Source organism: Cyprinodon variegatus, unplaced genomic scaffold (genome assembly GCF_000732505.1).
Source record: "Cyprinodon variegatus isolate N-32 unplaced genomic scaffold, C_variegatus-1.0 Scaffold220, whole genome shotgun sequence".
Classification (NCBI taxonomy): Eukaryota; Metazoa; Chordata; class Actinopteri; order Cyprinodontiformes; family Cyprinodontidae; genus Cyprinodon; species Cyprinodon variegatus.
Window position 1 is genome coordinate 518,645 of NW_015150673.1, and position 25,579 is coordinate 544,223.

The following is a 25,579-nucleotide window of genomic DNA, read 5'->3' on the forward strand; positions in this document are numbered from 1 at the left end:
ACCTCTCCAGGAAGCTTTCTCAATTCAAATTTCTGGATCCGCAGTGAGTTTGAGTCTTATATAGCATTGCATGTTTCCAAGCGATACAAGGCTTTGTCTATATAAGACTCAAACTCACTGCGGATCCAGACATTTGAATTGAGAAAGCTTCCTGGAGAGGTTGCGAAACGTTTTCAAAACTTTGAAAACCAAGTCCAGTGGATATTTTTTGAATTTTTACGGAATGACTATGACCTGGATGACTGAGAACCTTCATCAGCATAAGGTTTCTGCTATATTTCTAAACAAGCAGATCATTGGGTTCTTTATAAAAAAGGCTGGTGGGTGTAATCCGGTTTTAAATGCAGTTCCTTGACCATGACATAGTCAGTACCCATTAGATATGACAGAATATCTAGTATCCAGTAATGCTCCTTAGTAATTTTCTTATTAAACAATCTGTACTCGTATGTTTCTGCCCTGTCAAAACGGAAACAACAGCTCCTGCTCATGTTGTATGTGTTGTTTGCGTTATATAATGCTCTGAATCTTTGTGGTATCATAAACCCTTTTTTTTTTCAAAACTGCAGAATGCTGCAGCTTTGCAGACAGTGCATCCACCCATCCAGTTTTATTCCTTTCATGCAGATTAAAGAGAATTGCTTGTTTTTTTAAAGTGAGAGTTTTCCTGGTAACTTTAACTTCAGCTTTTTTTTTTTTTCAAGCATTTAAGTAGATATTGTTGTCTGTTCTGCTTATTATTAAATTATCATCTTTGATTGTTATTTTAGACCATCAGTCAAGCTTGTCTTGGCGCTTGGCCTCCAGTCTGCCATGCAGCTATGAGCTCTGCCCTGTGGAGCGGGGACAAGGCTAGCGGGGGCTTCAGGGAGGACTGGCGCTTCTACATGGTTGTGAAGGAATGCTCTGTGGAGAAGCCTACCCAAAAGACCCTGAGGATTCCCCGTGGTAGCCTCGGCCAGGCCTGCCAGGAGCGCAACAGCCTGGGCCGAACGCTTCCCCCATGCAAGGGCAAGAAGAGCCTCCGTATCCTGGACCAGACCAACGTGGTGCTGAGCCTAGATGAGCGGGACGTGGTGGAGCTGGACGAGAAGCTGGCTGAGCTGCTTTTCCCCATCACCAACTGTGAGGAGCGATACAACTTGCTCTCTGACGAGGAACGGCTCGAACGCGTCCGAGACATCGACTGTGGCTCCAAGGTGCGCGTCCAGCTGCGCTCGGGGGATGAACCTCTACCTGGAGTGGTGCGTTTCAAAGGCTCGCTGCTTCCCGACCGAGCCCTCTCCGGAATCTGGTTTGGAGTCGAGCTCCTGGTGAGGATTAGGATTTCTATAGCAGTTTCATTACTAATCAAAAAAACAATAACAAATTAAAGACTTTTTGAATAACATAGATTATATAGGGGTGAAAATAACTTGTAAGCTTCCAGTTACTTCAACATGAATGTATAAGAAATATGTAAATGTTTTTTATAACCATAGAAGCGGCTCAGATGTTCAACAAAATTAGATTTAAAAAGTTGTTTTGTTACTGTCAGTGGTATATTTTTAGATTAGCGAAAGTAGAACCTTGCTTATATGTATTAATTTCCTCACAGTAGTATTTTGTTACCTACTCTTATCTATATATTTGTTTTTTATTTCTCAGTAACACACCTAGCATTAACTTTATCAAATAATTTCTGTATATTAGAATGTAATAATGCAAGATAATTTGCTTCATTGCACAGAATAATATAATTTAATTAAGCATTACTTACTGCTAATTAATTTATAAAACATTGCAGAAGAGCAGGTAAAAAAACAACAAATTGATAAAGGATTCGCAAGAATAATATTTTAAATTATATCACTTAGATTGTTAAATTTCTTAGTTAAATCGACTTTTAAGTGATCATCTATGAGAGGATACACAGGTTTTGAAAACGAGGTTCTGTGAAGTTATAATAGCTGCAGGAGGTGCTGGACAGTTAAAAATATGTTCTGTTTGTGCTCAGATTTGATTATGTATTTTTATTTGCCTTCAGAAATAAAGAATAAAACAAAATAAAAACAAATGCCCCTTGAAGTGGTAATTCCCAATTGGTCAGTTGGAGGGAACTGAGCAGCACTAATTACAGCACTGAATATGGCTGCCATGCATATAAAACATGCTGCAAAAGGCAGGAAAACATAACTCATTAGTGATTTGGACAGTTTGTATCTCATTAAAGCAGAGGTACACATAGTTCTATTAAAGCACAATTTGTGACCATTGTCGTTAGTGTTTGAATGTATAAAACAGAGAGGAATTATTATGCACCAATGTTGCTAAAAGTAATTTGCACAGCAAAAAAGTCCAAACTGTTTTTCTTCTTTTTCCAAACCCAGCACTGTTTCCAAATCTGAGCTCAAACATCTGTATGAAATGAATCTATCCCTTTCAACCAGAGGTTAGCCTAGATTCAGCCGACATCAGTAACCGACGTCAGTCGTTGTAGTCAATTGTCGATCTGCTGTAATCTCTGAAAGAGTATGAACCTGGAAAAACGAATATTAGGCCTCTTTGAGTCACAGTAGAACAGGCTGATTAATACAGCATACAGGGTTAAATCAACATAAAACAATGACAGGAAACATGGCAGCGATGTGCGGTGTTTTCAGTCGAACTTGGTTTTGTTTAAAATTTGATCTAAAATGGACGCTTCCTCTGATGAACGGTTAGCATTTCTTCACATATCTAAAAACCTAAGAGGATTTGGCATATGTATGGGAAGGAACAACAACTTTCCAAATTCTCATTTTAAAAACTCTAAAGTATCCCCCTAAAACTAAAAAAACAACTAAAAAGACATTTTAATCAGCATGGTGCATATTGACTGTGAATACTGAGCAATAACTGAGTTTCAGAAATTCTGGATAATTGGTTTGGATTTCTTATCTTAAATATCTGTTTTTAACATACATAAAATATATAATCTCTATCTTTTTCTATCCTTACCTGAAAGTGGAATGAATATAAAGAGTTTTTCCTTTTTTTTTTCTATCCTTTAGGTATAATTTCATTCACTGTATAGGCTAACATAAATGTAAGCAAATAATTGCACCGTATCATTCATCCATCCATCCATCCTGACCTAACAGCAATGTTTTTGGACTGTGGGAGTACCCGGAGGGAACCCACGCATGCTCAGGCAGAACATGAAAACTCCAGGCAGAAAGACCCCAAGCTGGGAATCAAACCCAGAACCTTCTTGCTGCAAGGCAGCAGTGCTACCCCCTCCACCACTGAGCCCGGTGTAATTTACTTGTGAATAATATCGGCACTAAGTTTGCTTTGGACCTTATGTCCTGCAACAATATAAACAAGCTTTCACCATAGCAGTGCAGTGTTGGTTTTAGTCTAAGCATAGTTCTATTTATAAGGAAGCTGATCCTGAAAAATTAATCCAACATTAGCTCACAAAAACGCATTAGAGGTGTACATGAAAAGGAAAGTTGAAAAACTTGGGTGAGGATTGAAAAAAGATCCACAGCCTGATCCTTTTTAAAAAAAATCAACTTTCCCTCTAAGCTTTGTCCTATCTCTGAATTATCTCTGATCCGCTCTCTCCTCTCGTGTCCAAGGAGGAGGGTCGGGGCCAGGGCTTCACGGAGGGCTCCTACCAGGGCCGGCAGCTCTTCCGTTGTGAGGAAGAGTGTGGCGTGTTTGTTGCCTTGGATAAGCTGGAACTCTGGGAGGACGATGATAATGAAAGTTTGGGCCAGCTAGAGGTGAATCAGATCAGACTGGAGGACGACCAGGACTATCCTCCGCTGGAGATCAACTCCAGGGTGGTGCTGAGAGAGGAGCCGGAGAGAGGAACCGTCATCTTTTGTGACCTGCTACCAGGGAATGAGAGCCATGGTTACTATGTGGGAGTGGACATGGTAAGTATGGCTCCAGTTCAATTAGATGCTGTACCTGCTGTTTTTGAAACCAGACAGGGGTGGGTTCAAACATAAAAATTGGATGTTTTTAAATGCATTGGGCCATGATAGTTTCTGTAATTCCCAAATAGCTTGCAAAGAGAAGTTAGATGTCTAGCATTTGTGATTGTAAATAAAGCCCAAATCACCAGTTGGTTTGATGCATTTGTTCTGAAATGAAGGTTTTCTTTTTGACCTAAAGAGGTTGAAGTTTTAACTCCATTCTTATGAATCATAAAAATGGGAAATACTATTTGTTGGATCTAAGGTAAAGTTTTTTACTGATTGTCATGTTGAAACTCGTCACATGCTCAAAGGAAGACGTAAAAATGGTTCAGTTTTATAGAAGAAATTACACCCGCTAATAAGGGTAGGTAATCAGTTCATTGATTTACCCAGCCCTGGCTGCTCCCTGGCCGCTTTAACACCTTGACAAGACGTTCTTCGTTTTTTTTTTTGTTTTGTTTTTTGTGGGCTAACAATATAGCCTGTATCCCTGCTTGTTGTGTATATCTTTCTCTTATCTCAAAGAGAAAATGGCAAAAAAGAGAAATATATTTTTGCAACAATTGAAGAGCTTGCAGAAAGCATTCATCACTCTGTTCTTTTTCCTCATTTAGTTATGTTATAAACTTTCAACTTAAACTATTAAACATAATATACAATACGTTTATTTCCTCAAAATTTTACACACAAAACCTTTTATGAATATTTGGAAATGTAATTTTTTTTTTTAGATTTTTTCCACTATTCCATCTATTACAAGTAAAAAAAAAAAAAAAAAAAAAACTTTTACACCCCTTGCTTAACGATTTCGGGCTTTAAGTGTTTTTAAATATGATGCCAGCGCTACTGTCTTCTGGCAGTTTCCCTTAGTGATGCACCTAAGCTCCTTAAGGTTGAAAAGGACCCATCAGTGTGCGGCCATTTTCAGATCTCTCCAGATGTTTAACCAAGATCCCAGTCTGGGCTTTGACATTCACAAAGTGCTTCTTAAGTCAATCCTTTAGGATCTTGGCTGTATGCTTTGGGTTTTTAAAACTAAGGTTTTTGTGGAACAGGTTTTCATCCAGGACATCTCTTTATATTGTAGCATTCCCTTCCCTATAAACTGACCAACCTGTCAGTTCCTGTTGCTAAAAAAAAAATAATTCCCATTGCTTGATGCTACTGCCGTATGGAGGATAAAAAGTGCTACATTTTATAAATAAATACAGCATTAAATAAGCAATTAAATGTGTCAGTAATTAATTAAATGTGGAATAAAATAAATAAATGTGTCATTCATTAATTAAAACCACGTCACTAATATAAAGTGCCACAATTAAATATATAAATACAGTGATCAACAATTAATTAAATGTGTAATTCATTAAATAAATAAGGAATTAAATATATAAATGTGTCATTAATTTAATAAAATATGTCTTCATTTTATTTGAAAAAATTTTATAATTATTTCAGTGTGCATTTAATTATTTCATGGTCCTGTGTCGCAGTGCATCGAAACCATTAAAAGAATCTGTCAAACTCACCCATCAAAGTTAGGGGGCGGGGTTAACGCGAATCGAGTCTCTGTAATCGATTTGTTTCGCCTTAATGTGCAGGGTGACCAATCAGGTGTTTGATAGGTGAGTTTGACAGATTCTTTTAATGGTTGTGGTTTCTAGATACATTGTAGTGAAAATCTGAAAATTACCTCTATTGAAAAAAAAACGTGTGTGTATATATATATATATATATATGAAATAACAATGATAAATGTTATGGATCCCACTACTGTAGCTGAAATATTTGAGGATTTAATATTGATTTTAAAAGCAGGTGGAATAGTTTTTGCTCCTGAAAAAGTAAGATTTTTATATAACTGTTGTTTAAAAAATACCAAATAGTGTTCTAATTTTTTTTGTTACACCTAAGAAAGTTATGTTTATATGTATTCTTTCCAGATAACTAAAACCGTGTTAATGTTCTTACTTTAGTTTTGATCTGTGTGCTCTTATCCCGTCATTTCATGTAATAATATAAAGAAAAAAATCTTATGGTTTTGGGAAGGGGTCAATGCTGAATTATTAAACTAGATGAAGTCATTTAGTCTTAAGTTTTGACTATAAAGGACTTTTCTTTTTAGTTGGACGCTACGGCTTGTTGCATTGTCCTCATGTTAAAATTGAAACATATAAACGAGGCATTTGACTACAGATTGTTAGCAGCCACATCAGCTGCTGCAGCAGCCCACTCAGTGCATCTGAGCCTCCCACACAAAGGCAAGGCAGTCACGCGGGGAGTGAGGTAAAGACTTGAAGCTGTATGACCCAACAGCATGGCAAAAGGCCAGCTGGGAGCTGAGGAGAGCCCACTGCTCTGCCTCACTGTGCGATCAGCCTCGCCCTGCCTTCTCTCGCCAGTTGCTCTGGATTTAACCTTATTCCAGATAGTCCCCTGGAACAGAATCCTACATTTGAACCTGAGGAGGAGGAATAGCAAGGCTCTGCTCGGAGCTTTCATAAGGAATGACCTGCGTTGGAAGATCTGCTGTTTAAGTGGTCGAGAGGAGCCAAGTAGTTTGAAGAATGATAATGGAGAGGACCAAGCTAAAGCGTCTCTTTTAGGTTGTGATAGATGATTCATTATCAGAAACGAGGGAAATTAAAGCTTGTGCTGCCAACGAGGGCATGAGGGCTGCATTGATGAGGAATATTTGAAAGTATTTCAACGTGTTTATGTCTCCAACTTTTTTAGGACAATCCTATAGGGAACTGGGATGGTATGATTGAAGGGAAGCTGGTGTGTAATTTTGCCAGTTTGGAGCACACTCGACTCGTCCACATCAGTGACGTAATGCCAGGTAAGTCACCTCATCTCTATCAGTGTGTGTACTCAGTTTCTGCAGTGCTGGAACTTTTAGTCTCTGGAAAGGTTGAGCTGTCCCTCCATCGGACCAGCACTGAGCTCCCACTGAGCAGTCAGAGTTTGTGTTCGGCGTTCGTGTTTCAGCGGGAACAGAGAGCCTTTTGTGGCGATGGCTCTCTTGTGTTTGAAAGTCCAGTGAGATACTCTGGGTCTTTGTTCTCTACAATGGCGTGTTGGTTTGTGCCTATGCATGTTTCTGCCAAACATAGAACTTTATATACTGATATATACATTCTCCTTTTTTAATTATTTATTTTTTTTTTTTCCAAATTACTGACATTCCCACTCTGTCAGGCTGTTAAAGAAGAAATATAATCAAATAGAGAATTGGAATTTTTCCCCAAACTAATTCTTAGTTAAATGTGGAGACGGAGAATTATAATGTAGGTTCTGAAGCTTTCTCTGTCGATATTTCACGTGACAAAAATGAAAAGTTCTGGTTTCACTTACATTGCGGTTATGTCTGTCTTTCTGTGCAGAATATCCCATGCAGAACCAAAGGCTGCCAATGCACAGTTTTGCCCCCAGAGGCAGTGACAAATCCTCCTCTGGCCAAAGCAAACCAAAGAGCAAAGGTACTACACCAACATTATGATACTGAGCTACCTAACATTTTTACAGCTAAACTTGAGAAGCTAATACTGAAAAAGACAACTTGGCTTTTTAGTTGTAGAAGTGAGAATCTTTCTGCTTGTGTTAACTAATGGAGAACTTTTAGGAATGTCCTAACCGTTCTATACCAGTCTTAAGAATGGCTTTGTATTTTTTAATCTTGACTTTCCTTTGCTGTAAAGGTTTATAGTGGTTTTATAAATCTTCTTTGTTGGATTTTTTTCCTTTAATTTCAGAGTAGCAGCTGTGCACCTGCACATTAAACTCCTCTCTTGTTTTTCCCCCTCATGTACTTGCATTACTTGCAGGATTAGCTCATCAGTGTGGCAGTAGGAGCAAGTCTGAGTTTTACTATACTTTAAATGGCAGCTCTCTTGACCCCCCAGCTCAGCCCAAATCCAAAAGCACATGGTACATTGATGAAGGTAAAACTCTTGGGATGTTGGTCGTCTTGTTGGCAAGCTCCTGCTGAGGCCTGATAGGTTTCGCCGAGGCCTGCTTAATATTTTCTGCTTCTGAGCTTTTTTGTTTTTAATGACCCGAAGCGTTAAAACATAAAATTAATCATTTATTTAAACCCATAAGTAAGTCAGACTAATTGCATCACTCACAGCATTTCTCCTTTTTACAAATTGAATAGCATCTAAATGAAGTAATTTTGTTCAAGCTTTCTTTATTATGTTTAAAATAGAAATAGAGATGTCCTTCATTGGGAAAATATAGGTGTACCAGAAGGATAGTGACAGGGAGCAGATGAACGCATGAGTAAATAAATATGAAACAAAAATAGAAATGAGACTGTAAAGATGAAAAAAAGACAAATTGTGAATTTGTATTTATCTCTGCAGAAAAGCAGACTTATAAAATAGGAAAAACTGCACAAAACGACTACCCTATCACACAAACTTATTTGTAAAGCTCTCTTAAAACAAAATAACTGCTGTACAAAAATGTATGTATAGTAGAAAAAGTATAAAATTATATATTAACACAAATAGGTCTGCAATTAATGTTTATTTTGCTTATCAATTAATCAGTCAATTATTTTTTAGATTAATCAATTAATAATCGGATAGCCAAAGGTTCCTTAAAGAAGATTTTTTACTAAATTAAACCAGGTGAAACTGAAACTTTTCCACTTGAGGATTTCTGGATAGCGCATATTGGCAGACAAAAATGTTTTTATTTTTAAGAAAATCTTAAATACAAAATGTTTTCCGTATAATTACTGCTCTACGTGAGTTGTAATCTAAAGACACATTTTTCTGTCTCAACTCTCCAGTTAAGGATTAATCGATTACTATGTTACTTCACAATTATTTTAATAATCGATTAATCATGATTGTTTCAGCCCTGAACACATATGTGATAAGTTATACAAGGAAAATATATTACACAAAGATTAAAGCATAGATGCTGAATCATTCTGGGTTAAATGGGGAAAAAGTGTGTTTTCAAAAAAGATTTCAAAACCATCAACAGACGGAGCCTACCTGACCTCCAACTGCAGCTCATTCTACAGTTTAGGAACCAATGCTCTTTCTGGATTTAAAAAAGGACAAAGGCCTCGATTCTGCAAATCTATGAGCAGTAAAATCAACCCAGACACATTGGAAAGGGGCAGAGCATTTTAAATACTTTTAAAATTAATTAAAAACTTGAAGGGACCCTGTGAAGAGATGCTAAATCTGGAGTTTTGTGCTCTGGTTTATGTGCATTCTTTAACAGCTATAGATGTGAGAGAGATGCTTGGCTAACTCCTTTCGAAAGTTGCATTAGTCCCGGCATGAGGAAATAAAAGCATTAACCACTCTCTCTAGATGGTCTTTAGACAGCAGGGGCTTTTTTAAAGAAATTAAAACTAAGAGAATTCAGTGGTATCCACTCTCTGATGTCATTAGGGCAGCGAAGTAAAGGCTACAAAGAACCATCATGTTTTAGAGTGAAAATAAACTTTGCATATAAGTAAAAGGGCACACAGTGCTTCCTAATAATAGTACAAAGTGCTGGTAGTGGCATGGAAATAATTATTGAGGTTGTTTAACAGCCATGACAGTTATAAGGTCAAATAGTGGCTGGGAGGAAGGATCTGTGATGACCCTCCTTTGTGCATATAGGATGCTGCAGTCTCTTTCTGAACTATTTCAATTGCTCTTAAACAAATTAAATAATTTAAATGACGCAGTCTCTTGCAAATACATTCATAGCTTCTGCATTTTTAGATGTTTTATTTTATAAACCAACTTAGTGTAGTCTATAATAGCAACAAGTCTTTTACATCTTTAAAGAAAATAGAATACTTTTTAGTTAAAGGATTTTCCTGAGAAAATGTGTTTTGCATTTACTGCAACAGACACCCGTTATTTTTCACTAGAAGGGCTCATTTGTTTAATAGCAGGAGCACCAAATGCTAACCAAACAAACTTGAAGCTAATTTGTGTAAATAACCGTTGGCCGGGATGAAACCTGGTTAGTAGGTTGATGCAGGAGCTTGCTTTTAAGACTTTTCCACTCGTCTTGTCCTTCATCACCATTTTATTCCTACCTTGTTTCAGTATGGAGTAACTGGTGTTGCTAAAGACTTTTAATTATGCTTGGGACTGCAAAGGACTCCTTTACATGCCTTAACTTTTATTTTGCTGCAGTTGCTGACAATGAGTTTAGTGTTTTTGTGATGCCTATTGCATGCCCGAGTATTTGTAAAAGCTTTAGTTACTGCGGTCATTATTGATTGGTTCTGTCAGCATCACATCCCACCTTTCAAGTTTTGGTTTTCATGTTTTGTTTTAATTTATTTTTTGTTAATATTTTTAGTGGATCTGAAACACAATTTTTTTTTATATATTGTGGTGTGTGGGACGTATCCACTCCATGTCATTACCTTTGTCTTCTACTGTTTAATTAGCTTTTGCTCCTAGTTAGATTTGTTTGTCAAATAATAAAATTAATTCTTCTTGAAAGTTGGAAATCAAAACTATAAGTGTGCTAAAATAGGAGATTCTAAAAGTAGTCTTCCCATTTTGCTTGGCAATGTTAAAAATGCAGGGTGTTCTGCCGATCTGTGTTGTAATTTCAGAAATTAAAGGTTCGTTCGTAAACAGTGAAATGAGTTTCTTCCAAATGCTCACTAATCTAATCCTGTAAATATGTGATTGTTTATATCCTACCAGGGAAGTACTGTCCGATTGTTTGGATGCTTGTAATTTTTTTTTTCCAATGAATTAAGATGAAGGCACAACAGATGTCCATCTTTTTTCTGATTCACTAAAGGAATATTTATCCTTTGTCCAAGAAAAGGCTAAACTCATAGACATAAGTTTGTCATTATATTACTCCTCCATATAAAGACCACAGAAAGAAAACCTTAAAAAAAAAAAAGTTCTGTTAGAGGTTTTAGACACAGTGTCTTCGGAATATATATATATATATATATATATATTTTTTTTTTTCGTCACAAGCACAAACATGAATGTTTTATTGGGATTCTATGTAAAACTGCAGCCCAAACTTGTGGAAAACTAGAGACCTAGAGAGTTACTGAAAAAGAACCACAACAATTTCAAATGTGACATTTAAATAATGCAATTTGAAAAGCATTTTCGAATTGCACATTTTAAATTGAATTTTAAAGAGGAATTGTAACTTTGCAGCTATTATTTCGTCATTAAATACTGGAATTTAAAAATGAATTTTGGAATCCTTTTTCTAAATGAAGATTTAAAAACCAAAATTCCTAAATCTGATAAAGAATACCTTTCCTAATTACATATTTCATAAATAATAAACATGTCATTTTCTGTATTCAAATCCTTTTTGAAATTACATTTTCTTTTTATCTTTTCTGCCAACTCTCTGGTCCCTGGGCACACTGCAATCCTGTAAAGTCAATCACAGTTGCTCCACAGATATAACCGATCTAACCAATGAGAGAGCTGGTTACATATGAGGAAAAACTGTGATTGGTTTAACTACTTTTCAAAGGTCTCAGGGACCAGAAACGTCACGTAAGTGATTGGAGCGGATAAAAAAAAAAAAAGAACATACAATTTAAAAAATTTAATAAAGAAAAAAAAATGGAAATGGATTAAGAAATGATATTATTAAATGTGTGATGAGGAAATGTATTTATAGTCAGGTTTATCAATTGTGTTTTTAAATCCTAATTTAGAAATGGGATTTAAAAATAAATTTACAAATTCCAGAATTTGATAATGATTAATAATACTATTTACAATTCCTCTTTAACAATACAAAATTTTGACAACAAATGCGTTGCAAATTGGATTTCAAATTGCATGATTTCAAATGGTTTAATATATATTTTAAAGCGTAAAAAAACGTTTGAATCTTTTTTTCTCTTAGACTTTAGTCATTGCTCACATTAATATTAGCGCTGCAAAAAAAACACAGTATGTTAAAAAAAAAATAGGGCTGTATTAAAAACAACGATAATCATATTATGTGCAAGTAAGCATGTTTTTTTAGTACATAAATTAAAAAGGGAATATGAGATGACCATTTTTATCACGCCAATTAACAATTATGTGTTATTTGTTGGTGTATCGCACAAAATCCCAATGAAATATATCAAGTTTATGTTTGTAAAGAGTTAAATTGGATTTACTTTTTAAGTCACTTTATGATAATGTGCTGTTTTCATTGAAAACCTTGACAGTTTTATTTATTTATTTATATATATATATTTTAAAAATTGTCAAGGTTTTCAATAATGCATTTTATTTATTAGGCATTATTATTATTATTAAGCAATAACAGGCAAACTCAGTAGGAAAAAAAAAAAACATGAGCACCCTTTCTTCTTGGCTAGAAAGGTTGCTAGGCGACAATCCAATTCCAGTGTGAGAAAAAGCAAAAAAAATAAAAAATCCACAAGCAGAGCCAACAGGTTTGTGAGCGTATCTCAGACCAAAGCAGACACTGGTTTGTGTGCGAAAGCAAAGGAAAAGGAAGTAAACAAGAGGAGAAAATATTTGTGCAAGAAGCATTATGTAGATCTGAGAGCAGAAACAAAGATTTGATGGAGATGAGAATATGTATGATAGAAAGCAGAAGTTTTGAATAGTTGCATAACAAGTTTGAGTGCAAATAAAGGAAATTCTGCTCTCTAATTGAAAATGTGTGCTCTTGATTTTTGGCAGGAAAAATCCTCTATAAGGAAGTCGATAATAACAATCTGTCAGCAGTAATTACCGAGAGAAAGAGTCATTAAATTATTAAATATCTTAAAATTGTGTCAATTTATATTTATTTGAAAGTTTATATTAGACAATCTGACATTAATTTAGGCTTTCATCTTCTTTGAGATAAATTGACCTTAATTAAAAAATTACAAATCATGACCCAAGGTCAAATTAAAATAACTGAGCGACCTCTTATTAGATATAATGATTTTTTTTTCTTATAGGTGTTTAGCCAGATTTCCTTACAACAGTCTTGTTAACTTATGTGTTAAGGTGTGTTTAAATGTTGTGGAGATGGCTTCTGGTGATGTATGTCCAATTTAATTTTTATTTTTTAAACCATCCTGTTCTCAAAAATGTCTTTTCCATTTGGACCATACAAAATCTCTAAAGACAACCTTCACATTATGACTAAATGTTGCATCTTGCTTTCTAGTAGGAGAAGACCCCGCCAAGTCACTCACCGACACCCCACCTGAATTCAACCAGTCTCCTCCACCATCCAGAGCCCCACCCGCAACTTCACTGTCAAGTGACAACAAGTTCCACTCGCTGCCCTTTAGCCTGAACCGTAAGACCCCTGAGAATATAAGCCAAGGGCCCATCTCACTTTCTGTTGGGTCTGTAATGGGAGAGCAGCTCGAGCCTCCATCGCCTGCTAACCCTCCGTCTCCTCGGCCTCCGACGCCTCCCCGAGGGCAGTCAGGTCTTGAGGTGGGCTCACTGGTGGAGGTGAAGGAGAACCCCCCTCTATGTGGTGTTATCCGCTGGGTGGGCCTGCCTCCTGGCCTGCTGGAGCCTTTGGCTGGACTGGAGCTGGTGAGTTATATGTTATGATCAGAGCATTATATATCAAATCATTGGACTCCTTTTTGGCATCCAAAATCTAAAGCTCAAAATATGACAACTAGTATGAAGTAAAAAGAGCTTCTCCCCCAACTTTCCCCCAACCCAATTAACCATCTGTAAAAATGTAGAGGGACAGACTGGTTTCTTAGGGGTTTTTGTCTCTGTATTTTTCATCTAGCTGAGCTTGGTGAGTTCCTACTTTCTTGTTTGTTTGGCTCCTCTATAGTGATGAGGGGAAGTCACAGTACCTAGCTAAAAAACTAAACAAGTACATTTCCCAAAGAGTTTCACCTGTTCAGTTGTTACAGTAGCATTGTTCCTCTCAGCATTTTGGAGCAAATGTGAACACGTCAAGAAAGTGTTGTGTAGTTGAGACTTATTCAACGTTCCCCCAACTGGCTGTGGTTTTAGAACAACAAATTAAAGTGCGGATCGAGCTTAGATCATGGTCAAACAGACAACTGCACATATTTGGAATAAATTCGCCACAAATTCCATAAAAAATATAACTATGTATTAAGAAAAATAATTTAGCCCAAAGTCACATATTTCAGTTAAAAACTCCTGACTGATCTAGTGAAACTCAACTAAACAAAGCCACTATATTCACACAAAAAATAATAAAATGGGTGAAAACCATTATCAATAAAATGAAGCAACAATATTACAGTTCATAATGCATTTTATGTTTGAGAATCATGTTTATCTTAAAGAATTGGTAATGAGGTCACACTGGGTTTTTCTGATTTAGAGCGATTTGGATATGTTCAAACCAATTAACAATTCAATAACAAGAGCTAAATACATTATTTGATAAAATAAAGTTTCATTAAATGATCTGCATTCAGATATCAATAACCTTTATTTAATTGATGCTTAAGCTTATGTGATTAAGCTAGTAGCTAGAAGATATAAGGGCACTCCTCTCAAATGACTCGTTAGTCATGTTTTGGTAAACACATGTGATAAGCATATGAGGAAACACATGAAATAAAGCTTGTTTTAGCTTTATAAAAAACTGCTCAAAACTTGTTAGTGTGGTGTACCATGCAGCTAAATGTGTTAGCTTGTTGTCTTACACAACAGTAAACACGTGAAATACTTAAAAATCATCAAAACCCTCAAAACTTTACCAGACCTCTAAACTTTGCTGATTTGCAGTGTCCAAAATTAATGTCATGGTTTATGGCCCAACAATAGTGCTGATCTGGTGCAAATTGCTAAAGATTTTTCTAGAAAAAACGTGTTTTTTTACAGTTGATTTTAGCAGTTGCTCCACTAGTAACATTTACGGATGTGACGCTTTTCTCTCAGGAAGAAGAGTGCCCTGGATGCACTGATGGCACCTTCAAAGGGACTCGCTACTTCACCTGCCCACCCAAAAAAGCTCTGTTTGTGAAGCTCAAATGTTGTCGGCCTGACTCCCGCTTCCCCTCCCTGCACCATTCCTCCAACCCCATAGAGCGGTGCAACTCTATTGGTAAATCAAGAGTTTTAGCAATATCAAAACTCTACTCTTCCAGTTTCTTTAAGGTTATTGCTTTCAATTCTTGCAGCATTTGGAGGTTATCTGAGTGAGGTAGTGCATGAGAACACTCCACCTCGGACAGAGAACGATGGTCTGGATGTTATGGTGGGGAAAAAGAAAGGCATTCAAGGCCACTACAACTCCTGCTACCTGGATTCAACTCTATTCTGGTCAGTGCCGCTTCACTTTTCCAGTAACTTAATTTAATGACCGTATTTGTTAAACATGAGGACACAGATGCTTCTTTCTAATATAGTTATTATTTTCTGCTCCTCAGTCTTTTCTCCTTCAGCTCTGTACTGGACACGGTTCTGCTGAGGCCACGTTCAAAAACTGACGTGGAATATTACAGAGAGACTCAGGAGCTGCTACGCACAGAGATAGTCAATCCACTGCGCATGTATGTGACAGTAGCTGCCCTTCATAACTTTTAAACAACCTTCTGTTTTTAGCTTGCTTTTATGTTATAGTGCTGTCAAGCCTTTAAATGTTGTGCTTTGCAAAAGATATCATACTTCTTTCGTATAATATGCTGGAATCAAATCAGTGTTTTTCAGCATTGAATGTGTGGGATCTCTCCCACCTCCAAAAACATAGATGCTCCAAATTGTACTAAGGTTAGCTCTAGCTACTTCTGAGTTTCTGTTGTAGTAAAGATTCCCAGCTGTTGTGGGAATTATCTGTTTGTGAAAACAAGAGACTGGGACAGAGGTTTACGTTCCAGCAAACCAGTGAGGCAACCAATGCAATACACGATAGAATGATCTCACTGGATTCATGGTTTGGATGAATCTGCTCCGAGTCCAGAAGTCCAAATGGAATGACAAATAGAAATCAGAAAATATCCTCACAACCAGCTTGGTTAAGCTTCAACTACTTTGCAAATAGTTAATTTCAATCAGAATGAGATGGTAAAAATAAACCAATACAAAAGCCAGCCGATATTCTTGACCAACATTAGCTTTACCTGAAGTGCTTGCATTGCCTCTCCCCTTCATTTACTAAAAATTGTAAATGTTTTCTTTGATTTGTTAATAGGATTTTTTTTGTTTAAATTTATACCTTAATGTTTATTGTCATTATGTAATTTGTATCATGCAAATGTAAGAAGAATAAGCAAAACTGGCTCCAAGGATGAGCCCAAACATATCGTAAGCACATGTTGGGATCTGTTAGGCTACTGTCAAAGTAATCGGTATTAGCATTGGCCTTTAAAAAACTTGTATCGATCGGTCTCTACAAGATAGCTATACGAACATCGACCAAACAATGCTGTATACAGGCACACGTACTTTATATATGTAATTTAAAACGATTTAATCCATTTCCACTTTAAAATGATAAACCACTTAATTTTTGTCATATAAAATCTAAATGAAACACATTCAACTTAGGGGTTTTTAGAGCAGCAAAAAATAATTTCTAGGGGCATTAATACTTTTGCAAGGCATTGTCCAGGTTAAAGGGTTGTTTATTTTATATTTTTACTCTACTCTTATACCCAAAATGCACATCCCAGAAGTCTTCCTGTAGCACTGTCCTCCTTGTTTTACAGACATGGGTACGTTTGTGCCACGAAAGTGATGAAGCTCAGGAGGATCCTCGAGAAAGTAGAAGCTGCCTCAGGATTTACGTCTGAAGAAAAAGGTTCAGTTAAATTGAAAGATAATGTCCTGAATCCAAAATCCTTTATAATTGTGAACTTGTTCCTATATATTTGCCATTTTTATCTCAGACGGAAATTGTGTTGAATACTTAACTCTCAAAGCAAACACATTATCTGTGAGCAGTAGATGGCAGCATTGGCACATAAGTATCACATCCAACCTCAGTGAGTTGCTTTATTCTCTGCAGATCCTGAGGAGTTCCTTAATATCCTGTTTCATCACATATTAAGAGTGGATCCACTCCTGAAGCTAAGGTAAGGAGCTAACACTGACAAGAAAGCAAAAAGTTCCTCGAAGTTGCTTCTAAAAAAAATAGGTGAAGGTGAGTAAGAAAGACAAATAAGCATTTTCAAGTTGGAATTGTATGAATTTATAAAACTAAGTTAAAATACACAAGTTTAGCTGATTCCACATAATTCAATAGTTTTTTGTTTTGTTTCTTATTCAGCAATATGCAGATTCCAGAGTCCATCCCAAAGTTTTGCTTATGCCGCTGCTTTAAGGCTTTGGACCTGATCTAACGACAGATCTGAGGTTTTATTTAGAATATTTATGACTGTGTTCTAAGTACGTTTTTTGCAGTTCACAGCAGCTGAATTACCAGTTTCGACAGCTGCTATTCTCTTCTGCTTTTTTGACACATTAAACCACATCAGCGGGTGTTATCTGCATGCATGAGAACACTCATGTATACAAAAACATGAGAAAAGGTCTCATCAGGATCAGACCTTTTTTAGACATCTGATTTATACAGTGAAATTATGTGTTTGAATTGTTTTTTTTTTCCTAGAAATCTAGAAAATCCATAATAAAAAAACAACTTCGGCAGAAATTCACCTGCAAATTTTTTTTTCACTGTTAAGAAACCCATTTCTACCTAAAGCCACAGTGTGTCACATGATCTATTGAGCATATTTGATTGGCTAAAAGGCACTGGACTCGCTGTAATGCTGGTGGCTTGAATGATCATATAACATTAACACATTTGCAGACAAATTTCTCTATAGCCACATTTTAAAAGTTAAACTACTGCAGGTACATTCTTGTTTTATATTTGGTTAAAATATACCTTTGAATTTTTAAAGGGGAAATTGCTCCTGGTGAATTTAAAGTAAAACAAAAAATCTATTATAAATTCAGTGTTTTAAAAAATCAATTTCCTCCATGAATTTAAAACCTACTTCTCTATGGAAACTGTTACCATTGTTATACCTGAAGGTGCTGGTAACTTAAAATCCTGTTCCTACATAGATTTTATTAATGTGTCTTTGTCTGAGGTGTCGTCCTTTAGATATTCAGCTTTTACTTTATTTTTCTTTGAGGCCTTTTTTAATAGTGCTAAAAGGTTGAGCGGTCCAATATTTTTTTCTGCCTCAACAGCTGCTCTCCTATTTTATGTTCTCATTAGCTCGCATGGATCAGGAAGAGCTTGCTTAAATTATGCAGGATACAGTAAAAAGATTAAACCCTTTTAGCAACCATTCAGCCAACTATGATTTTGTTTTGTTAAACTGCTGGAAAAATGTTTTTTTTTGTGTGTATTGTTTTAAATATGCTTATCCTTAAACAAGGGTGGATATATGTTCTCCAGTAGCATCTTAATAGGCTGAATACCACTGAGATAAAATTAATTTACAGCTGATATTAATTATATTCATCACCCAAAGAGTTCTTTATTTCAGAATTTCACTCATTCATTCATGAGAAACTGGTCCTTTAACACCAAACACACAGACATTGACATCCTCGGGTAGATACTGAGCCTCTAACACTGGCTGTTCAGTAACTCAGCATATTAATGAAACATCTAGTGGAAGGAAGAGATTTATACGCACCAGAGCCGACCAACAGTTAAGGACTTTGAGCTACGTAAATGTTAAAAATGTTTTTAATACAGAAATATCAGCCTACTATCAAATATATTGTCCAGCGATTACACAACTACTAAGTGGTAAATAGCATGTAGTTATAAAGAGCTTTTTCAAGTTAGAGGATTTGACCAAAGAGTTTTACAGTCATTCATCCATTCACTCACACAATGATGGCGGTGAGCTACATTGTAGCCACAGCTGCCCTGGAGCTCACTGACAGAAGCCAGGCTGCTGCACACTGGCGCCACCAGCACCTCCAACCACCATCAGTACTTGGTCAGATCTCCATTTGTGACATATGCTGTGATTTTTGTACTATTTTGGTATGAGCCATAAAACAGATATTTCTCTACGGCAATTGTTTTTTTTTTTTTTTAAATATAATTAAATAAATAAATTAACCCCTCAAATATAATGAATCTATTGAGATTCATCTGTAATTCTGCAGCCTTTGCCAATAAAGCAAATATTTTTCATCTCCGAGATAAAGCATTGAGTAAAATCCTAACTTCCCATGACATTTTGTTTTGTCTTTCAGGTCTGCAGGTCAGAAAGTCCAGGACTGTTACTTTTACCAAATCTTTATGGACAAGAAGGACAAGGTCGGAGTTCCAACCATCCAGCAGCTTCTGGAGTGGTCCTTCATAAACAGTGACTTAAAATTTGCAGAGGTAAGTAGTATTTTCATTTATTTCACTTTATTTTTAGGGATGTTTACATTTCCATGCGATATAGCCCAGATCTGCACTGTGTCGAATCTTCTTTGTTAAACAGGATTTAGAATCTAAATGAAGCTTTCTTTATAATCTTCATAAATGTTCCTTTTCTTGCTCCCCAAGGCTCCGTCTTGCCTTATCATCCAGATGCCACGCTTCGGCAAGGACTTCAAAATGTTCAACAAGATTTTTCCCTCCTTGGAGTTAGACATCACAGACCTTCTTGAAGACAGTAAGTTGTGTGTTTTTTTTTGTCCCAGTCTGTAGAGTTGATTTGCAGCTGTGTGGCATTTGGTAATGAAACTCCTCTGGCCTGTCACTGGAGCTCAGCTGAAATGAAAGAAACCTTTCCTTGCTCTTCAATCAGTTTTTCAAAGAAGCCTGTTGTATCATTTGTTCAGCTCCGAGGGAATGTCGCATCTGTGGAGGCCTGGCTCTCTACGAATGCAGAGACTGTTATGAGGACGGGGATATCACTGCTGGCAAGATTAAGCAGTTCTGTGAAAAGTGCAATACACAGGTAAACATCGGAGAGCGGTGCTGCAACATCAATGTCACAATTGTCCAGTTGGTGGCGCCAGTTCCAAAGAAATCATTATTTTGGAGTATTGTAGCAGAGGACATGTTTCCAAATTAGATTAAAGTTGCATTTAGTTTTTATGATTTTCCAGTAGAGCATTTTAATGAATGCCTTGCTTGGATTTTTATAAAAAAAAAAAAAAAAAAAAAAAAAAAACTAAAAAACATAAGATATCTTGTATTTTTCTTAAAAAATAAACCCAGAAGAATATGACAGTGCCTCTGCTCATTCTCATTTAGGTTCACCTCCACCCGAGAAGAAAAGCCCATCGACACAACAAACTATCCGTCCCCAAGGAGCTGCAGGAAGGCACGGGGCGTCAGGGCGGTTTCCCCCGCCAGCGGATGGAGCTGTTTGCTGTGCTGTGCATCGAAACCAGTCACTACGTGGCCTTCGTCAAGTACGGCAGCGCCGATTCTGCCTGGCTTTTCTTCGACAGCATGGCGGACCGTGATGGTGGGTGTGACCGCCACACAATGTTTTGTTTCTAGTCAGAGTTCTTTCTGGATCGAGAATCTAACGACAGGCCTAAAAAGGAGCTATTTATTATTCACAAGCAGGATGTCGCCTGAGAACTAGAGAATGAGGTAGGGTTATAATTTTAGACTAAGAAGTTGAATAAAATAAGATTTAAAAGTAATTATAAAATGAAAAAAATCTGTGTGAAAATTTAAAATGGTCATAAAAGTTAGAAAAAATGGACACAGATCAGATAGAATATTAGATTAATTTTAGGTTTATCCTTTGAAATGGCTCCATCTCTACAGTTGAGCAGATCTATATTTAAAAGTTAATAAAAAAAAAAAGAAAAGAAAAAGTAGCTAATTATTGATGCTGTTTCTTGAAGCCCCTTCTGCAACGTAAACAGGCCTGGCTCACATTCCAACTGAACAACTTTTTACTTCAATTGTCCTCTGAGGTTGATGGGATATTTTGAGGTCCTATTAAGGCCTTAAAATTTACTGTTAATGATCTAAAAAACAACAACAATGTATAGCTGTATTATTAGATGTAGAATTTAGAGGGAAGTGTAAGTGTTCTTCAAGCGCCTTAATTTAACAGTTAAACCTCATGTTGCAGGGGGCCAGAATGGTTTCAACATACCGCAGGTGTCTCCCTGTCCCGAAGTGGAAGCCTATCTGAAAATGACCCCAGAGGAGCTGCACACCTTGGACCCCAAGAGCATCCAGGGCCAGGCGCGACGTCTGCTCTGCGACGCCTATATGTGCATGTATCAGAGCTCGACCATGAGCCTTTACAAGTAGATTCCTCTGTCTAAAGCCTACGCCTTTCATCCTCTGCCACTCCATCTCCACTTCTTCAGCCTGGAGGTTCAGAGAAAGACCTGAACTCATAGCAGAGAAGTTGTCTCCCAGCAGAATGGGGTGCCGGGGCGTGCTGCAGTATCTGGAGCTATCCTCTCCCTCAAAGCCGGCTCATTTCGGGAAGTTAGGGAGATGGACAAGAGAAGAGAGAAGCCTATTTGCACTGTGCATTAGTTTAAAGTATTGTGTTCTTTATGTAGTCCTATGTAGCTTTCATGTGTCTCACAGCTGCACGTCGGCAGTGGTTAATGAAGCCAAAGTAGGTATTATGAGGATCCACTCCCTGTTTAGGGAGGATGGGCGGCAGAGCGTGTTGCGTCGTAGTGGCTGACTAAACATGTGCAGCGAAAACAAATGGAGCCTGTGGGAGGACCTTGCTCACCTCATTTACCTTAAGAAAAGAGGAGTCCTGCTATTCTAAATCACTGTAAAACATGGGAGCATCCATATCACACATTAAGGAAGCAACACGATGTAGAATACCTTTCACCCAGCCTATATGTGCTGTATTGAAACCTTGTGCAAAATCTCTTAGTAGCATAGATTTCTCCGGGTAGTAACAGTATAGTTGTCAACTGGGTGTGCAGTCGCATTATGCCCATGCTCTTCTGCTCTATATGACCTGGCGTCCATTTTTCCATAACCTCTGTAGAAACGTCCTTCACTGTATGATTTGCAGGATAAATGCAGCCTTAGTGAAAGTATCGTGCTTTGCCACAGACGTCGGCACCTTTCCACCATCTCCAAGTGGACCTATCAGGAAACGTTTAAGTTTTTCTTTCTTCCACTCGCCCCCGTTTGAAGTCACACTGAGTGCTAATTTGTTGGCTGGGGGACATCAGAGTTTTGTTACAGAATACAGATTCGCTCCTCTGCTGTAGCTCTAAAGAATGGCCTGCATCGCTAATGCAGAGTAGGTGGCAGATAAATGCATGAAAGGAGGCTTGTACAATGGCTTCTATTGTAACGCTGCTCGGTGGAGCGCTCTGTGCATTCACAGGGTCAATGAGGTGAAAAACTGGAGAAGTCTGGCTGTTTTTTCCTCGAGTCGAGCGTGTGTGGTGTGAAGAAATGCCGCGTCTGGCTCTTTGTGTTAACGAGGAAGTCTGAATTATGTTTTATGTTTACAAAGCCTCTCTTCCCCTCCCCCTGCCTGTCCTGACAGGTCTGATTTCCAGCTGAAGCAAAGTATTGACTCTTACTGCCTTTAATGAAGGTGTGACCTGTGAGATTTCCAGCCTGACCCTAGATAACAGAACAGATCTGATCAAATATAATTTATTTAAACTCTAATTATAACAAAGTCTGAAAAAAAAGAAAGAAACAGGGTTGATGACGTTGGGTACTCTCTGTCCACTTTCACTGTATATTTAAGTGAGTGTTTGTACTTTATGTTGTCTTATAGCAACTACTGATTTTTAACGGGGACTCAATTATCAGTTAACAAGGGATGGGAAAAGAAAAAGGCACAATGGGTGTAACCATGGGACACCATATATCTGTGTATTTAAAGAGGACATTTTATTAAAGAATTAAAACTGACCCACATGGCTTCGATTATGTTCCACTTTTACAGAAAATGAATTTCTAAGGTGGTTAACTGGTTTCACATCCCACAGAATTCAGGAAAAAAAAAAAAAATTTCAAACTGCAGACAGCATTAGACAAATGCAGCTCAAACCAGATGTTTACATATTTGGATTATTTTCAATGCCATGAGCATAAATGTGGCCAAACTTTTCCTGGTTTAGGTCAGTTTGGATTACCAGCTGTATTTCTATGTGCTAAATGCCAAAATAATTATCTTTTTTTTAATTGCTGCTTCTTCCTAGCTGAGTGGAGTTTCAGCCCATTCTGGCAGCAGGATTCATGCTTCAGGTGGTTTTCTCCAAAAAGCCTTTTGTTCTTTGATTGATGCACAGATTTCACCCGAAAACACTTTCTTCTCTGGGACACAGAACTGAGCAGTATGAGGACATTCCCATAGATGGGTACGATTTCCAGATGCCTGAAGTTGACATATTCATCAGTGCAAATTAGGACTAAAACAACTGAAATTATCTCTCATTTAGTAATCATTAACTGGATTATTGAGACAAGAAAAATTGCTATTAGCTGAGATAGCAAAAGATTTTGAGAAGTAATTATCCAAAAAATTGTAAAAAAAAAAAAATATATATTAACATTTTATTTGGAAGATGAAAAACCCCTTTTCTCCATTTATACTGTACAATGTTTTTATAAATTATTATAGCTAAGGACGGCAACCACAAAACAGGCTGAAATCGAAGACAACTGGACTTTTGCTCAAATATTCCGGTTAAGTTTCCACATGATCCAGGAGTCCTTGTCAAGTCGTAAAGCTGTGACTAAAGAAAAGGATGAATTAATCAGGGTCTACAGTTTTCTTCCTCTCTTGGTTGAAGTCATACAATAAATGTTATGTTCGAGGTGTTGCTTTAAGATACTTCATCAGGTGTGCCTTGCAAAGCCATCACATAATCGTCTGAGCTTTTCCAAATAATTTTATTATAGACTTGTAGACATTTTAATGGTTATAAAGTTCATTTTAAACAAAGTCTTCACAAATATCTTATTATTTTGGCTTTTAGCAAATAATAATGATCTGAGTTATCCTGACCTAAAAAAGGAAAAATTAATTTATTTCACTGTTTTGTCTTTTTTTTTTAACTGTATGTAAATATTTGCCTTCAGCTGTAGGTGTTACCTTGATCCATTCATGTCACAGATTTTGGCTGTGAGAATAAAGTCAAAGGGAAGCTTTAAAATGAAACCTTTTTGGCTTTGTAGTCACGCTCAATGTCACAGGGAATCTAACAGAGGAACTTCTTGTGTGACCTATATATATATATATATATATATATAATCTGTACAGTGTGGACATGTGTAAGGGGTGGAAGCTTAATGTCAGTGATGTTCCTGTACATGTTAACCAAATAAAGCCAGTTTTGAAGGATGCGCTGCATGTTTTAAATGCATTAAGGAAGGCGACGATTCGCTTCAGCTTGGCATTTCAGCAACAAATGTAGATGTTTTATGTTAGTCGATAAATCTTTTAATCATTTGCTAAATAACTGAAATACATTATATAATTAAATATGTTTTAATTTGACCTGGAGAGACTCACACTGAGAAAAACTTGAATTAGAAAATTATTATACAATTCAATCAATTTTTGCTGGTAACAAATTTAGATTGTTGAAAATGTTTCTATCTAAGGAAAACCAGCTGATCGCGAGCATGCATGTAGCGAGAGTGGAAAGGAAAACTCCCTTTTAACAGGAAGAAACCTCCAGCAGAACCAGGCTCAGTGTGAGCGGCCATCTGCTGAGACCAACTGGGGTTCAAGGAGACAGAAGAAGACATAAATGAAATAACTTCTTTGGTGCTCGGGCCCCGGCAGAAGACTTTGATGCTGTAAATCAACATTTGCTTGGATGAGTTACAAAGGAAAAGGTTTAGAATAGTCTTCAGAGGGTGAGTGGGACTTAGACTAGTCTGAGATAGGAGGAAGAGGAAATGGGGGGGGAAGAAGGGTGAAATTTTGCTTATGTGCAGTAGAGAGAAACGGCCAGGAGCTAGATGGAGGGGGTCTTTAAAGGTTATTGACTCTGGACGAGGTACGGCCCCCCGAGTTGATTGGCTGGAGCTGAACAAGGGATTTCGCAGGTGGTTCAGGTGAGGCTAATAAGAGTCGTCCAGATTTAATTTTTGTTTAAGCTTCATTTAGAAAGTTATCTAATGTTAAATATCCAAATATATAAATTATCCTACTTTTACTTGCTGATATAGCTAGATATTCACCAAAACACAGTAGTGACCAAAGATTTTTAAGCACATAAATGATTGAAGACTGACACAGCATGTGTGGAAATTTATACATGGTCTTCACTTTTATATAAAAAAGTTAGCATTCCCACTTTTATTCTAATATCACCAAATAAACTCCAGTCCAATCACTGACTTTTAGATGTCACCTGTAAATATACTGAGTTTTTTTCAGTATATTTGATTAAACTGTCATGAAAAAAGCAGGGATTTAAATTGGGATTTTTTGGAATGTGTTGTGAGGAATGCGCATGACGGTGACAGGAGGGATATGTTTTGTTTTTGTTTATTTTAAAGGAAGTTGGTCAGTGCTGGTATAAACAGCTGGATGTTAAATGATGAGCAGTTCTTGAAGAAAAGTGTGACAGAGGAGGGAGACTGAAGAGTTGTTCAGAGCAAGTTATAAAGAAGAGTTTTATATAAAGGTGAAATCCATCAAAGCCCAGACCTGAATCCGATTTAGAATCAGTGGCAAGCCTTGAAAAATTGCTGGTCAGATGCGTGTGGATACTGTCAGAATA

General features: G+C 37.0%; 1 protein-coding gene across 4 annotated transcripts in view; it reads left to right on the plus strand.

Annotated features, from left to right (window-relative positions):
* The window catches only part of cyld (cylindromatosis (turban tumor syndrome)), a 25,843-nt gene extending 1,780 nt beyond the window's left edge, over positions 1-24,063 (plus strand). The window contains exons 2-17 of one of the 4 annotated variants that reach the window (XM_015380722.1): positions 771-1,313; positions 3,606-3,908; positions 6,690-6,795; positions 7,340-7,435; positions 7,781-7,897; positions 13,110-13,492; positions 14,837-15,002; positions 15,079-15,220; positions 15,328-15,450; positions 16,606-16,697; positions 16,905-16,971; positions 19,127-19,259; positions 19,428-19,536; positions 19,706-19,824; positions 20,124-20,340; positions 20,965-24,063. In XM_015380722.1, coding sequence (XP_015236208.1) covers positions 822-1,313; positions 3,606-3,908; positions 6,690-6,795; positions 7,340-7,435; positions 7,781-7,897; positions 13,110-13,492; positions 14,837-15,002; positions 15,079-15,220; positions 15,328-15,450; positions 16,606-16,697; positions 16,905-16,971; positions 19,127-19,259; positions 19,428-19,536; positions 19,706-19,824; positions 20,124-20,340; positions 20,965-21,149 — 2,850 coding nt within the window. In that variant the 5' untranslated portion in view covers positions 771-821 and the 3' untranslated portion in view covers positions 21,150-24,063. The remainder of the gene's footprint in view (positions 1-770; positions 1,314-3,605; positions 3,909-6,689; positions 6,796-7,339; positions 7,436-7,780; positions 7,898-13,109; positions 13,493-14,836; positions 15,003-15,078; positions 15,221-15,327; positions 15,451-16,605; positions 16,698-16,904; positions 16,972-19,126; positions 19,260-19,427; positions 19,537-19,705; positions 19,825-20,123; positions 20,341-20,964) is intronic. The other 3 variants (XM_015380723.1, XM_015380724.1, XM_015380725.1) reach the window with 3 other exon arrangements.
* The last annotated feature ends 1,516 nt before the right edge of the window (positions 24,064-25,579 follow it).